This window comes from Teleopsis dalmanni, chromosome 2 (assembly GCF_002237135.1).
Source record: "Teleopsis dalmanni isolate 2A chromosome 2, ASM223713v2, whole genome shotgun sequence".
Classification (NCBI taxonomy): Eukaryota; Metazoa; Arthropoda; class Insecta; order Diptera; family Diopsidae; genus Teleopsis; species Teleopsis dalmanni.
This window is the reverse complement of record NC_051847.1, coordinates 59,026,160-59,040,347: the sequence shown is the minus strand read 5'-3', so window position 1 is coordinate 59,040,347 and position 14,188 is coordinate 59,026,160. Positions and strand designations below refer to the sequence as shown.

Sequence of the window (14,188 nt, the reverse complement as noted above, 5' to 3'; positions counted from 1 at the left end):
CACAGTGTTACTCAAAGCTACTACGAGTAGCTCGTGAAACAGACCTGCTCTCGACAGCTCGCAAATGAAGCAAAAAACAGCAAGCTGCTTACTATAGACCTTAAGCGAATTATTGGCTTCACTGTTGCAATCTGTTAAATGTTATGTTTTCGCAAAGAGCAAATCTTACATATGTGCACATAGATCAAGCAAATTACATTTTGTATAAAAATAAATAATAAAGCTAAAATTAAAAATTAATATGAGCAATGAACTAAAAGCAATGTTCAGAATGTTGGTTTTACAACAAAATTAATAATAGTTTAGAATATTTATGCTTGAATAAGAATTAGCTTGTTAGCAACAAATAGTTAAAAATTTTAAACCACTTCTCAATTATACTTTTCTCATACATTCCTAAAAATTTTTGAATATATTTATATGTATATAATTAAAATATTTATTTCCCATAATTTTGCATATTTTTAAAATATATCATTTCCACACTTTTCAAATTTTTGAAATTTTTTAATTTAGCTTGAATTTTTGTTTACAAACTTTTGAGATATAAGTGAAATATTCATTGAATTTTCCAACGAAGGTTCACAATAATTCGTTTATTGCGTAAGTAATTATATTTTCTGTATATGCTTAAATGTTTGGCAACTTCACAATTATGTGCTAAGCGAACTACTTGCTGTTTTTTGACTAAAAGCTGCCGAAAGCATCTATTGTTAATGATAACATAATTTTTAAGTTTCTGAATAAACAAATTTATAAAAATATTTACAAAGAGGTTTTTCGAACAGTAGTGAACTACAAGAACAAAAATTTTATTTTTTATATTATTTATATCGAGTATTGCCAAATACCCATCATCAGTGGTCTTGGAAATAATTCTTGCATTTAATTATTAGTAAATAATTATTTTTACACATTTTGCATACTATACTATATCATATACTATGTTTACATTAATTTATACAACCTCATTAGCATATTTTTTTATAAAAAATAACATTTGAGACAAATATATCGAAGTAATCATGTAAACATACTGATGTGCGGGTTTTTTTTTCTAAGGGTAATGTTATGTCGAGTGTCTCGAGCACGGTATGAGTAAAATTGTTTCTGTTTTATAGCAAATTATAAAATTGAGAGGGAGAGAAAAAATAATACGTTGTTTCAAATTTCAGCATGAGAACCAGGCTATTTCTACCTTGGCACTTGTGCCAAGCAATGTTGTCCAGTAATAAATACCAGAATTTTGCCGTGCCCAAGACAATCTACATAATATATCCCTAACTCTGCGTCCATATTTACTACAGTTCGGAAAGACTTTCACTTTTTCGTTAACATTGAAAAATTTTTGTTCACAGACAATATTCGGAAATAATATGTATTTGCATTCAATAGAAAATTCTTTCCAAAGTCTATCAAATCTTAATGCCCAGTAAAAACAAAAACATAGAATTATTCTTGTTTCTATATTTTTGAACCAACTCTGCAAATGTAGCTTATCTATATCATAAACAAAAACATAGAATTATTCTTGTTTCTATATTTTTGAACCAACTCTGCAAATGTAGCTTATCTATATCATTAAGGTTTCTTGCAGGTGCTGTCACTCCGGGCGACATGTCAATTTGTCATTTCGTGTTAGTTGTCAAGCGGCTTGTGAATTTATAAAATATAAACTTAAATAATTCTGCGGCCTGCGTGTTATTTTGAGGCATACTAATAAAAAAGGTTTTGCGAAAAAGTTGCAAATTAAAATATGGCTGATGTTTTAGATATTGATAACGCTGAAGAGTTTGAGGTAGACGAGGATGGCGATCGTGAGTGTTCATATGATTTAAAAATTTGTGTTAAAATTCATTAAATTAACAAGAATATATATTTTGTAGAAGGTATTGTGCGTTTAAAGGAAAAAGCAAAGTCGCGCAAAGGTCGTGGTTTTGGAAATGAAAGCAATGTTCGCGAAACCATTCACAGTTATGACCGCGTGCGCCATGAAGATGATGACGAACTGGAACCGGGACCACAACGATCTGTTGAGGGTTGGATTCTATTTGTAACGTCAATACACGAAGAAGCACAAGAAGATGAAATTCAAGAAAAATTCTGTGAATTTGGTGATATTAAAAATATACATTTAAATTTAGATCGCCGCACTGGTTTTTCCAAAGGATATGCTTTAGTAGAGTATGAGACACATAAGCAGGCTTTGGCAGCAAAGGAAGCACTTAATGCCACAGAAATAATGGGTCAACGAATTCAAGTTGATTGGTGTTTTGTAAAAGGACCTAAAAGGTCGAGAAAATCAAGCGAAAAACGCAGAAAATAATCATAAATGCTCATTTTGTACATAATTATGTGGTATACGTATGAATATAATTGGTTTGTAAAAAACTTAAATTTAGTTATTTATTATGTATTATATATATATACATATATGCAACAAAACAATTATAAAAAATTGTGTTACCACAAATATTTTTCCTTTTAAACCATTAATCTATATTATATGTACGAACATTTTATAAATGAATAAACAAAAATTATTAGGAAAAAACTATTTTTATTTACATATAAAAAAAACTAAATATTTATATTTATTTCATTTTCTTTTGTTGTAATAAATGTTTTCGTAATGCCTGTTGTTTGTCTCGGAAACTTTTCTTCACTTTTGAACGAGCCTTATGTCGCATCATTACAAAGTTTTTGTTCTTTCGTTTCTCTCGATTTGTTTTTGAACAATTTTCATTTTTACGTCCATCTTTCCAACCAAATTTCTCTCTGTCCTCACGTCCTGCTTTGACCGTCTCTAATCTGGACTCCTTGTCATGCTTACGTTTCTTATATATCATTTCAATGTTATCTAGCTTAACAAATTCGGACCGGTCTTTTTCAAGTGGCCGTTTGCGTGCATTAGTAACAGTTTTTTTCAAATTTGCTGCATTTATTTTTTTAAAGTCTTCGTCTGTAAAAATGCGAGTTAAAGCTAACTCTTGCGCGGCCTCCTTTTCATTTAAGATTTTAATATTTTCAGATATTTCATTGGATTCATCTTTTTCTTGTTTAATAGTAGTTTTTAAATTTAAAGAATTATCTGTTTTGTTTACATCTTCTTCATCTGAATCATCTTCATCATTGTCAGAGACATCATTATCACTATCTTCTTCTTCCTGGTCATCATCAGTTTCTTCATCTTGTTCGGAATCTTGAACGCCTTCATCTTCACTTTGCGACACATCTACCCATTGTCCATCATTTGAGTCTGTATCCGAGTCATTATCGTCACCCATGTCAATTACTTTGGATGCTTTAAGCAAAACTTCTGCACCTGGTATAGATTCGTGTACTTCAATTTCACCATAAGCACGAGGTTTTCGTTCCGCTTGTGCTTCGGTTAAGCGTCCGCGATCTCTTTTATGTAATAAAGCGGGCAATTGTTCTCTATAAAGCATTATAAGTGAACGTGCCGCCATCATAACTGATTTCTCTTTATAAGTCTTGTACATAGCTAAATCCCTTAATAAATCCTCACCCATTGCCAGTGGACAACGTAAACAAATTTCTCGCGTAGCATTTAAACCAATAGCCATAACATCACTTGAGTTTCGTTCTGTTATAAAATTGTTGGCAATTGTTTTCAATATAGGTTCTATGATATCACCAGGTACCAGTTCGTGTGAAGCTTGTGCAGCAAACTGTAGAACACGCGTTACTTGGCGTTGATGTGGTTGCATGAAACGCGTTATATAGGGATAGAAACTGAACAAAAATAAATTATGTATGCCGATTAGACGCGAAATAACGTCTAAATGCATAAGTTTTACTTCAAAACGTTCATTACCAGCCTGTAATTGTTTAAATAAACCTTCGGCCATACCTTGTGGATTATGTATGAGATGTATGCCTGAAAAATTAAATGCTGGTGCATTTTTCTTCTTTTTTTGTGCCTTTATTGCTTGTTTTTTAATAACTTCTAATTGCTTTTGGCGTTTCTTTGTTTTTTTGTTAACACGATTTTGCATAATGGCAGTTTTCAGATCGATTTCATTATCACTACCAGATTCATCTGAATTCTTATCGTCATCATCATGGCCCAAGAAAAATTTTAATGAAGTGACAAGTACCTGAAATTTATAAATTTTTGAATATTATTATTCTCTCAATTTCTACCTTTAAATAAATACTTTAGTTATTTTTGAAAAGCAGCCAACAGTAGCAATAACATTAACTGTTTTCGCATCATTCCATATATTTTTTTTGTACAGATCAATCATTATATTCACAGACATCTTGGCCGCTTTAGGATTAGTATCTTTCAGCATTGTATACATAAAGTTTTGTAAATTCTAAGATATAATATTATTACTAAATATATAATATGGTAAATTTTATTACTATTACCGAATTCAATTTCATATCTCTATGTTTAGAATTCATGTTTTTTATGTCAGTTATTATATGAGTTTGTAGATAGCTTCGTAAATGTTTATCTGGACACCGAAGCAGTTGAAAAAATAGTGATAATAAATCCAATGCTGATATTAAGTTTTTGTTACGCATTAACACTAACGCCTTTACAAAGCAATTTCGCATAGTTGGATCCAATGTGGTAGCATGATTTTTTAGCATATCAACTAAAAGTTGGGGGTATTTGAGACATATTTCCGGGTAGCATTTAGCACACTAAAAATAGATTGTTAATAAACCTTATTGTATATTAACACACAAATAGTTTACCTGTGCTATAAACATGACAAGTTCATCAAGTGATTTGTCCTCCTCACATGGATTCAAAGCAAATACTTCAAGACTTGCCTCAAAATGACGATACTGCTGTTGAAAGTCACTTTTATAAGATTCTGGATCACGTTTAATAAGATTTTGTAGCTGAGGCAAATTATGCGGCAGTTGATTATTATGACGCACCATTTTGCAAACTTTTTAACGATAATATACGATAAAAAATTTACAAAAATCCCAGTAAAATTCTTATAGAATTTACCAGTTGAAGTATTGCGTATGGAAAGAAATCACGTTGTTTTTTTTTAGATTTGACATTTACACTCTTCATAGCAGAAAATTGATATTTAAAAACAGAGATGCCACACATTTTCATATCAAAACTTAGTCAAAATGTTAGATTTGTTCGAGTACTTACTTTCAGAAAAGAAAAATTTGTAGAACGTTACTTGAATTTTTGAGTCCTTCTACAGTAACACAATGGGCCGATATTCCTAAGGAGATTCTTAGGATTAACGGTATAATCTATTCTAACTTACTTGAAATTTTGTGTACTTATTTGAAGATGTGTCAAAGATGTCATATATAAATAAATAACATTTTTTGCATTTTCTACATTTTCCATAATCAGTTAATTAATTTCTACATATAAAGAACTAAATATTATTTGCTAGTAATTAAAATGTAAACAAAAAAAAAGCTCTCCTAGAATTTTCACAGAACTTTCTGACTTATAAAAGCTTTTTCACATGCATTAAACAACTTATGCCAAAGGAAACGACAAACTCTTAATTTGATTAATATAAATTGATTTGATTGCAGCGGGAACAAAGCATTAGAAACTATAGAAAAAATGTTATTAAAGTGTTAAGCGATCTATTTTAATTAGAAATTTCAACGAATATTCCAGTCAAAGTTGTTTATAGACTAAAATTCGAATAAAATTAAAAAGGTGTTACAAATTTAAAAATGGTGAAAATAAAATATTTTAAGTTATGTGCACAATAAATATGTATTTTAAAAATATACAAAATTTTTTAGTAATACGTAAAGAAAGTATAATTAAAAAGTACTCTGAATTTTTTAAACTTATTAGTTCCTAATAAGTTTATAATTGTTAAGGCATAAATATTCTAAACAATTAAGAATTTATTTTGTAAAAAAAAATTTTCAAAATGTTTTGCATTGTTATAGTACATTCGCACTGTCTCATATAGACATTTGCTCATTTATATTAATGAGGAAACATTTACATTATAATGATCTCATTTATATAAAAGTACTTTGAATGGTAATACTGTGTTCAGACACACTTTAATTTCGCAAAAATCTTAATTTTGACTTTGTTTCAGTAAATTTAAGTTGTTTTTTCCATACAATATTAAGTTTAAAAGGTAAGAAGAAAATTAAGGAAGATGGCTTTAATTTCATTAAAACGAATGCAGAAATTAAGGGAAACTTGCGACTATCCGAAAGATGAATTTTAAGCAAAAGACAAGTTGATAATTTTTAACATTCGATTTTTAAATAAAAAAAATACGATTTCCTTAATTTGAGGCAGTATAAATTCCTTCCAAATTAACTTAATTTCATTTTAACGAAATTAAGGATATTTGGCTGTCCGAATATCAATCTTATTAGTGTCTATAATGAGCAAAACCGTCTAAATGAGACACTGTGAATGTGCTATTACCTTATTTTTAAGTCAGTTAAAAAGCATGGAATCTTTGTACGATTAATGAATTTTAGACTTACTAAGTAATAAGTAGTAGAAACATATTAGGTCTGTTCCACGAGCTACTCATAGTAAAATATGAGTAAAACAGAAGTAAAATTTACACAAAAATACTTGAAAATTTGCTTGTGTATACACAGTGTTTACTTAAAGTTACTATGAGTAGCTCGTGGAACAGACTTATTATATGTGGTATTTTATTCACAAGTTGACTTTATCTAAAAAAATTTTGTTAAGCAAAAAATATTTTGGTGTGGCAACTATTTAAGTAAATGTTAATAAAAACAAACAAAAAATTAAGTGGTGAATCAAATTAAAAAGTAAATTTCAAATTAATAGAGAGAGTCATTAAATTATAATATTTCGCTTGATAAATTAATTTAATACATTTAAAACAGAGAAGAATAAATGGATGAAAATACAATAAATTACTTTAATAACAGTGGAGGTAAAAAGAAATTTTTTAAAAATGTTTACATTATCTATTTAATTGTTTGGCAAATTCTTTCATAATTTTCAGATGGATTTTTGATGGAAGAATTCATGAGTGACGATTCGGAGTGTAATGAGATAACTTCAGCCACACATAATGTTGGTGTAGTGAAATTATCGTCTGCAAAAAAATACCGCCATAATAATCTGGATGATGCCGACGAGGAAAGCAATGAAACAGGTAACAGATTTATTAATTTACATTAAATTGTAAAATAAAGGAATTCTTTGTAGAATATCCTAGTTGTTCTAAGGAACGAAAACGTCGCATCGTGTGGTCAAAAAATGCGGAAACATTTTTGTTAGAATTGTGGGAGAAATATTTTGTTGAGTTACGTAGTGTGCGTAAAAATGCTCACATATATTCAAAAATTGCAGAACAATTAAAACAAAAAAGCGGTCATAAATTTTCTGGTCATGAAGTCAAGATAAAAATACAAAACGTGCAATCCAAATATCTGTAAGTGTTTAATCCTCGATGTGATCGTTCTACATTAATTGATTTTATTAATATTTTGCAGTGATGAAAGAAAAAAAATGGGACTGTCTGGTGGTACATCATCCACTTGGGTGCACTTTTCCAAGGTGCATTCAATTGTTGGAGATTATAAGTCTTTAAACGTAGTACCTTCAGTGAAAGAAGACGCAGGTAAATATGTTTTTATATATCTTCGTGGTATTTAGTTACAACATAATTATTTCTAGAAAGCAGTTATCAAGATACCAATCCATATAATTCAGATCACGAGTTTCAGTCACCGTCTTTTAGATCTGAACCCAGAAAGAAAAAAAAAATTACAGATAAACAGGAAGAACTCATAAGTGTAACCGATACAACTAATAGATTTCTAAAAGGAGAGGTAGTAATAAAAAATAAAAGAACTATAAACTCGAAAAACCAAAATGCACTATTAGAAGGTAAAATAAATTTTTTAAAATTACGAATTATAAACATTCATTTGTTTGGCTAATATAATAATTTTTATAATTTTTAGAGGAATACTTAATAGATGAATTCTTGAGTGAAAACTCAGAAAGCAGTGAGCCAACGGAGAGTGTCGACGAAGAGAGTAATGAAACAGGTTTGTTAATACAATGTAAGTTAATACAAAATAATACAAAGATTTCTGTTAACAGAATATCCAAGTTGCTCTAAAGAAAGAAAACGTCGCATCGTTTGGACAAAATATGCTGAAAGACTTTTATTGGAATTGTGGGACAAAAACGTTGCCGAATTGCGTAGTGAGCGTAAAAATTCTTATGTTTACAGAGAAATTGCAGACCAATTGATAACAAACGGACATAAATTTTCTGGTCATGAAGTCAAGACAAAAATACAAAATCTGCATACAAAGTACAAGTACGTGTTCAATTATTGCCAGTGATTATTAATAATTGATTGATGTTATTGATAAATTTATAGTGATGAAAAAAAGAAATTGGAATCATGTGATAGTACACCTTCCGCTTGGATGCATTATTCAAAGGTACATTCCATTTTAGAGCGACAAAACCTGACGCCATTAGTGAAAAAGAGTACAGGTATATATTTTAATTTTGTATTTTATTATAATAAACATAATTATTATATGTTATAACATAATTATTTTTTAAAGGCGAGAATCAGGATATCAGTCTGCAAAGCTCACATCATGGAGTTTCATCAGCGTCCATCAGAGCCGAATCTAGAAATAAAAAGAAGGTTAGAGATCAACAAGAGGAACTCATAAATGCGCTTAATAAAGCTAATAGCATTGCAGAAAAAGATTTAGTATTAAAAGAAAAAGACATTTTGAATTCGAGAAAACAAACTGAACTGATAGAGCAGCAAATCGATATTCTTCAGGGTATAGCTGCTTCCACTGAGCAATTTCAAGCAAATATTTTAAAATTGTTTAAAAAAAAATGAGAACCAACAGTTAGCATTTTTTTTTGTTAATATTATAAGTAACTAAGTTAATTAAATTGTAGAACTTTATTTTTAAGTTAAAATAAAACTGAATATTTGTATATAAAAACTATTAATATATACTAAATTTAAAATAAAACAATCTTAGAATGTTAAAATTCAGTTCTAATTTATTGTTAAAATTCAGTTCTAATTTTAATGTTATATTTAATTTAACTAGTACACTTACTTAAATGTACAGCTATGGAATTACGAATTCTTTCTGGTGTTTTTTTGAAGTCGTCGATTGTGGTTACATATTTCGGTTGAGGTTTGTTATATTTCGCTGCCTCTACTAGCCATTGACGGGTAATTTTACTATTGTGTGTATTTAAAAAGTTATGGAGAACACAACAACATTTTATAATGGTACTTATATTTGATGGATGGTTGTCCAAGCCTTTTCCAATTCTTGCAAAACGCGCTTTTACATGTATAAATGCATTATCAACAACTCGTCGAGCCTTGTACAACGTGTTGTTAAATGTTTTTTGCTCTTCGCTTGTTGCTGTTTCAAAAGGATATGGTTTCATCAACGTCTCCGAAAAAGGAAATGCAGAATCTCCAATAAGCATAACAGGGACCACAGTTTTTCCAATTTTTCTAGCGTTTTTTTTAAATAATAATGTTGATGACACAACATTTTTAAGCTCTGATGTCTCATAAATTTGAGAATCATTGTGTCGGCCAGGACTCCCCACATTAACATATAAAAATCTGCACCTATAAACATTACAAGTGTAAAATTTGTATGTTTTTTTTATCAAGTTTAACTGATTTTACCTATAATCCACAAGGGCAAATAGCACAACTGAATTCCAACCTTCAGAGTTATGGTAGTCAAAAGCTTCTCCTGTCTTTGGCTTCATCTCAATGTGACAGCCATCTACAAAAAATTCATTAATAAAATATATTTCATAAATTTATTTTTACTTTACCAACCGCTCCAAAGCACTGAGGAAAACCAATAGTATCAAAACCTTTTACACATTCCTCCAGTTTTTCTTGATTCAAAAAATTATCTGGAAGATATTCTGGAGCTAGGGCTTGCCATACTCCTTTGCAAAATTCATTCAGAATTAAACACACAGTCGGTTTGGAGACCCCAAATAATGCGCCTACTTTCCGATATTCTGTTGAAGAGCCTAGAACGTACAGGGCGATTGCAATACGTTTTTCCAATGGAATAGTTTCACGAAATGTTGTGTTCATTTTTCTTAAATTTGGTAGCATTTCCACAAGTTTTTTGAAGCAATTACGGTCTGTTCTAAAGCTTTCTTTAAACAGTTTATCACTGAAGTACGGCACATTCTGTTCCCAAAATCGACCATAACGTTTCTGGAATTATACGTTTACTTTATTAATTTTTATATTAAAAAAACTGGTACTTACTAACGTCCAAATTTTTTTTGGCCTTTGTATATTTTGCGTATTCAGAATTGAGTAAACCATAGCAATTTTATTACGTAGGGTAGACTTGCAGTAATTTCGCCGTTTTTTTTCCATAATAATACATTTATTTGCTTGTATAATTTGTTGCAACATTACCAGCGTGTGATTATTTTGGTAAACACACATACCAAGTAATTTACTTATATCCATTTTAAAAAATCCTAAATCTATTCAAATTCAATTTTCCAATTTTAGCTATTTATTTTTGTTTTCTGTTTTTATTTCGTGTTCGCTGGTTCAGTCTCTGTAGTGTAAACAATTAATTATCGATCAGTATTATCGATATGTTACTATAATCAAACTGATGCAAGTGTAACAAATTTGACATCACATGTAATTGTTTGTTACAAATAGATAAAATTGTACTCGAAAAAAAGTACTTATGTGTGAATATATTTTAAGTTATATTTAAAGCAAATCTATCAAGTAAAGTTAAGTTTATGTGAAAACTCGTATGCAAGCTCCGTAAGCTCAAAATCGATGCTTAAATATTCCAATTAAACGATTTAGTCATTAAATAGAAAATTAATGGTATATAAGTTATAGAGCAGTGATGTTCAGTTCCTGTCCAGTTCAATGATGTGGATGATGACCACTATTAAACAACCAAAAGTTTCTATAATACTCTTACTATATAAACATTACTACTGCGTTTTTCTTATATCACAAAAGCTATAACCATGAGCTACATCAACGTCAATAGACTTTTTTTTAGTCTACGCTTGTGACAAATAAGCAGACCTACACAAAACATCACAAATAAATTGTACCAACAAATCTCTACGTTGAATAAGCAATCAGAATTAGCCCAGTATCAGGTAATACAGGGCTAACATCACAAACTTTGCTGGTTGAAGTTGACTTTGAGAGCAAAATCAGTTTCCAAAGCTGACTGTGTCATATAAAAATAGGCACAACAAAGATTGTGTCTATTATGAAGCATCTTATTTTGCTATACAGATTCGCTGCTGAGGAATGCAATAATAATATGATCCATAATTTTGAACAATATTAATATATTCATCCGTAAACAAAAACAGATTATTTTTCAAACAGTATACTGAGGAGTATCAATGAGGAGTCACAATGAAAACCCGAAACATTAATGTAAACGTTTGAAGTTTGGGAATCAACTTTAGCAAAGTTCGTAATGTAAATATGATATAACACTTGAGATTAATTTATAACACCCGAGATTAATTTATAACACTGTAGAAATTTTGTCAGAGTAGTAAGATCACACTAATATGACGTTTACATTGGCCGAAAATGGCTCATTTTGGTCAAAAATCGAAAATGAGTAGCGAATGGCTCATTCTTGCATATAAAATTTCAAGCGCGAAAATGAGCAATTTTCTCACATTCTGTATGAAAGACGTTCGAATGCATTCCACATATGTTCCAAATGCAAGGGAATCCATTGAACATACCCTAAATAAAAGCTTTTCATGGCATTTTCACAGTTTGAGAAAGCTGTTTTTGACATATTTACAAAAAAAGGTAAACAAATGTTTGGGGGTTGCATTTTCTTGAAAACGATGCACCTCTTTTTAGAACTTCTACTTCCCAAAAGGTAATTAATCGAAGTTAAAAATATGTTTTAAGTTTATATTGTAAAGTTTGAAAGCATATTTAATCTTCATGCAATATTTTTTTGGCACAGGCCAAAATCAAATCAACAAGCAAGTTGAAAAATCAGCTGTTTGAAATGAGAACAAACGAATTACAACGAATGTAAACACTTTCAAATGGCTCATTCAAAATGAGCCATTTTCGGCCAATGTAAACGCCATATTATATTGATAGCTGTTTTATATGATTTGACAGATAAAAAATTGTGATTTGTTCGCACATTAGCCCAATTTGTTTGTTTATATATTTGGCTTTAGTTTTGAAAATAGGTATAAAAGCAAAATAATAGCACATTTGGGTGTAAATGAAGATATATAGGATATGGATTTGTAATCCAACATATCAGTGCTGACATGTCCACTTCCCTTTTCAATTTTACCTTTTCTACTTATTTTTAAATAAAATACTGAAAATTATTATTTATTTTTATGTTAAATTATAAATTATTTTTTTTTTATTAAAACTAATAATAACTTTTCTAATAAATAACCTCAAAATTAAATTTAAAAATAAAAATTAAAAAGTAAAAAGAACGATAATAAATAAAAAAAAAATATAAGTAATATAAAAAATTAAAATAAAATACGTTAAAATAGAATTAATATTTACATAAAATTTTTTAAGAATATTATTATCTCATTATGTGGAATAATGAGTTCGCATTTGTAGAGATTTTTGTACACTCTTTGCTTTATGGTACCTGTTTTTGGCAGCACGAAATGCATGTCTGATTTCAGAGTCGATTACATTTTCGGACTTACCATCTGTCTTTAAAGCATCTGTAAATATAAAAGTTTTTTGCATACAAAATTTCAAGCGCAACTGAGATCTATTGGATCTTATTCTATATAAATGAGTTCTAAATATGTTCCAAATGCAAATGAATACATTGAACATACCCAATATAAAAGTTTTTCATGGCATTTTACCAGTTTGACAAAGCTGTTTTTGACATATTTACAAAAAAAAGGTAAACAAACGCTTGGTAGTTGCATTTCTTCCCACTTCTACTTCCCAAAAATAAATTAATCGAAGCTAGAAATAAGTTTTTAGTTTATATTGTGTGGTTTGAAGGTATATTTAACCTTCATCTAAAATTTTTTTGGCACAGATCAAAAATCAAATCAACAGGCAAGTTAAAAAATCAGCAGTATGAAATGAGAACAAATGAATTACAACGAATGTGAACACTCTCAAATGACTCATTCATTTGAAATGATCCATTTGAGACCAGTGTAAATGCCATATTAGTTAGATATGTCACCAAATAATTCAGTTAAAACAAAATTTATTTAAAAAAATGCATAGTAGCAAGTTTTTCAATGCATTGTATTTTTAAAATTAAATGTCAATTTTATACGCCTTTTTTAAATTAGTATATTAGAACATTTTTCTATTTGCTTGCTTATTTACAGTTTCTTATAATTGAGCTTTACTGCCACACTGTAAAAAAAGCGGCACGTGATCGGTTTTCGCTTGTGTCTGTTATATTTTCGTATTTCATTCTAAAATTTTGTTTATATTTTTTAATTGCAATTAAGTGCTAATTTAAAATATTAAAATTTTCATAATTAGAATTTCTTTTACATATAAATATTAATTAATAAACTAAACCATGTTCGGACTACTAAAGGAATTGTTGCCTCGACGTATATCCGACATACTTTGTCTTTTTGTTATTGTACTTTTCCTGCCAATTGTGTTCTTGTTTGAAATGGGTGTTGTTTTGCCTGCTGTACACATGAAAGGATCATTCCTGCATAATATCACATTTATGTTAGCAATGTTTATTATGTCCAATCTCAAAGGAAATATGTTGGCTTGCGCGATGACTGATACGAGTGTTGATCGTAAGTAATGTTTGTTATTTAATCAATAACAGTAGCATGTGATGAATCGGGTGATTAATCAATACCTTTTGTATAGATAAAAAAGTGATGCCACCGGAAAACGCAGTTACAGAGGCTGGTTGGCACAATTGTGATAAATGTAACAACATATCACCACCACGTTCTTGGCATTGTGATATATGCAAATGCTGTATTTTAAAACGAGACCACCATTGTCCATTCACGAGCTGTTGTGTAGGTCACAAAAATCAACGCTATTTCTTAATGTTTGTGTGCTACTTGTTTCTTGGTTCACTATACGCGTTTGCTTATAACACATACTATATATGGGTACTGAAAGGA

General features: G+C 29.6%; 5 protein-coding genes across 5 annotated transcripts in view; 3 read left to right on the top strand and 2 right to left on the bottom strand.

Annotated features, from left to right (window-relative positions):
* The first annotated feature begins 1,596 nt into the window (after positions 1–1,596).
* LOC119678768 (RNA-binding protein 8A) lies at positions 1,597–2,423 on the top strand. Its single transcript, XM_038090818.1, has 2 exons — positions 1,597–1,817; positions 1,887–2,423. Exons 1-2 carry the CDS (start codon positions 1,757–1,759, stop codon positions 2,324–2,326), a joined length of 501 nt encoding a protein of 166 aa, XP_037946746.1. The 5' UTR covers positions 1,597–1,756; the 3' UTR covers positions 2,327–2,423.
* A 156-nt stretch (positions 2,424–2,579) lies between these two features.
* LOC119678767 (protein SDA1 homolog) lies at positions 2,580–5,044 on the bottom strand. Its single transcript, XM_038090817.1, has 4 exons — positions 4,735–5,044; positions 4,399–4,680; positions 4,182–4,343; positions 2,580–4,121 (listed from the first exon to the last, which is right to left on the bottom strand). The coding sequence occupies exons 1-4, from the start codon at positions 4,924–4,926 to the stop codon at positions 2,595–2,597; spliced, it is 2,163 nt and encodes a 720-aa protein (XP_037946745.1). The 5' UTR covers positions 4,927–5,044; the 3' UTR covers positions 2,580–2,594.
* Positions 5,045–6,884: 1,840 nt separating this feature from the next.
* On the top strand, positions 6,885–8,903 carry LOC119682448. The gene is made up of 9 exons (XM_038095895.1): positions 6,885–6,920; positions 6,993–7,145; positions 7,199–7,424; positions 7,486–7,613; positions 7,670–7,882; positions 7,960–8,046; positions 8,102–8,324; positions 8,388–8,506; positions 8,581–8,903. The coding sequence occupies exons 2-9, from the start codon at positions 7,004–7,006 to the stop codon at positions 8,871–8,873; spliced, it is 1,431 nt and encodes a 476-aa protein (XP_037951823.1). The 5' UTR covers positions 6,885–6,920; positions 6,993–7,003; the 3' UTR covers positions 8,874–8,903.
* LOC119682449 (putative nuclease HARBI1) lies at positions 8,514–10,592 on the bottom strand. The gene is made up of 5 exons (XM_038095896.1): positions 10,305–10,592; positions 9,851–10,250; positions 9,696–9,798; positions 9,103–9,635; positions 8,514–8,649 (listed from the first exon to the last, which is right to left on the bottom strand). Exons 1-5 carry the CDS (start codon positions 10,512–10,514, stop codon positions 8,615–8,617), a joined length of 1,281 nt encoding a protein of 426 aa, XP_037951824.1. The 5' UTR covers positions 10,515–10,592; the 3' UTR covers positions 8,514–8,614.
* A 2,797-nt stretch (positions 10,593–13,389) lies between these two features.
* LOC119679881 (probable palmitoyltransferase ZDHHC24) overlaps positions 13,390–14,188 on the top strand; it is a 6,855-nt gene continuing 6,056 nt past the window's right edge. The window contains exons 1-2 of the mRNA XM_038092462.1: positions 13,390–13,846; positions 13,923–14,172. Coding sequence (XP_037948390.1) covers positions 13,612–13,846; positions 13,923–14,172 — 485 coding nt within the window. The 5' untranslated portion in view covers positions 13,390–13,611. The remainder of the gene's footprint in view (positions 13,847–13,922; positions 14,173–14,188) is intronic.

Bases quoted from the DNA above. Each gene is read 5' to 3' on its own strand.
- LOC119678768 (XM_038090818.1), top strand. From the start codon at position 1,757: ATGGCTGATGTTTTAGATATTGATAACGCTGAAGAGTTTGAGGTAGAC. The intron at 1,818-1,886 runs GTGAGTGTTCAT...TATATTTTGTAG, and splicing joins GGTAGACGAGGATGGCGATC to AAGGTATTGTGCGTTTAAAG.
- LOC119678767 (XM_038090817.1), bottom strand. From the start codon at position 4,926: ATGGTGCGTCATAATAATCAACTGCCGCATAATTTGCCTCAGCTACAA. The intron at 4,681-4,734 runs GTAAACTATTTG...ATCTATTTTTAG, and splicing joins TTGTCATGTTTATAGCACAG to TGTGCTAAATGCTACCCGGA. The intron at 4,122-4,181 runs GTATTTATTTAA...TATAAATTTCAG, and splicing joins GCTTTTCAAAAATAACTAAA to GTACTTGTCACTTCATTAAA.
- LOC119682448 (XM_038095895.1), top strand. From the start codon at position 7,004: ATGGAAGAATTCATGAGTGACGATTCGGAGTGTAATGAGATAACTTCA. The intron at 7,425-7,485 runs GTAAGTGTTTAA...AATATTTTGCAG, and splicing joins AACGTGCAATCCAAATATCT to TGATGAAAGAAAAAAAATGG. The intron at 7,883-7,959 runs GTAAAATAAATT...TATAATTTTTAG, and splicing joins CCAAAATGCACTATTAGAAG to AGGAATACTTAATAGATGAA.
- LOC119682449 (XM_038095896.1), bottom strand. From the start codon at position 10,514: ATGGATATAAGTAAATTACTTGGTATGTGTGTTTACCAAAATAATCAC. The intron at 9,799-9,850 runs GTAAAGTAAAAA...AATTTTTTGTAG, and splicing joins TCAGTGCTTTGGAGCGGTTG to ATGGCTGTCACATTGAGATG. The intron at 9,636-9,695 runs GTAAAATCAGTT...TAATGTTTATAG, and splicing joins TTTGCCCTTGTGGATTATAG to GTGCAGATTTTTATATGTTA.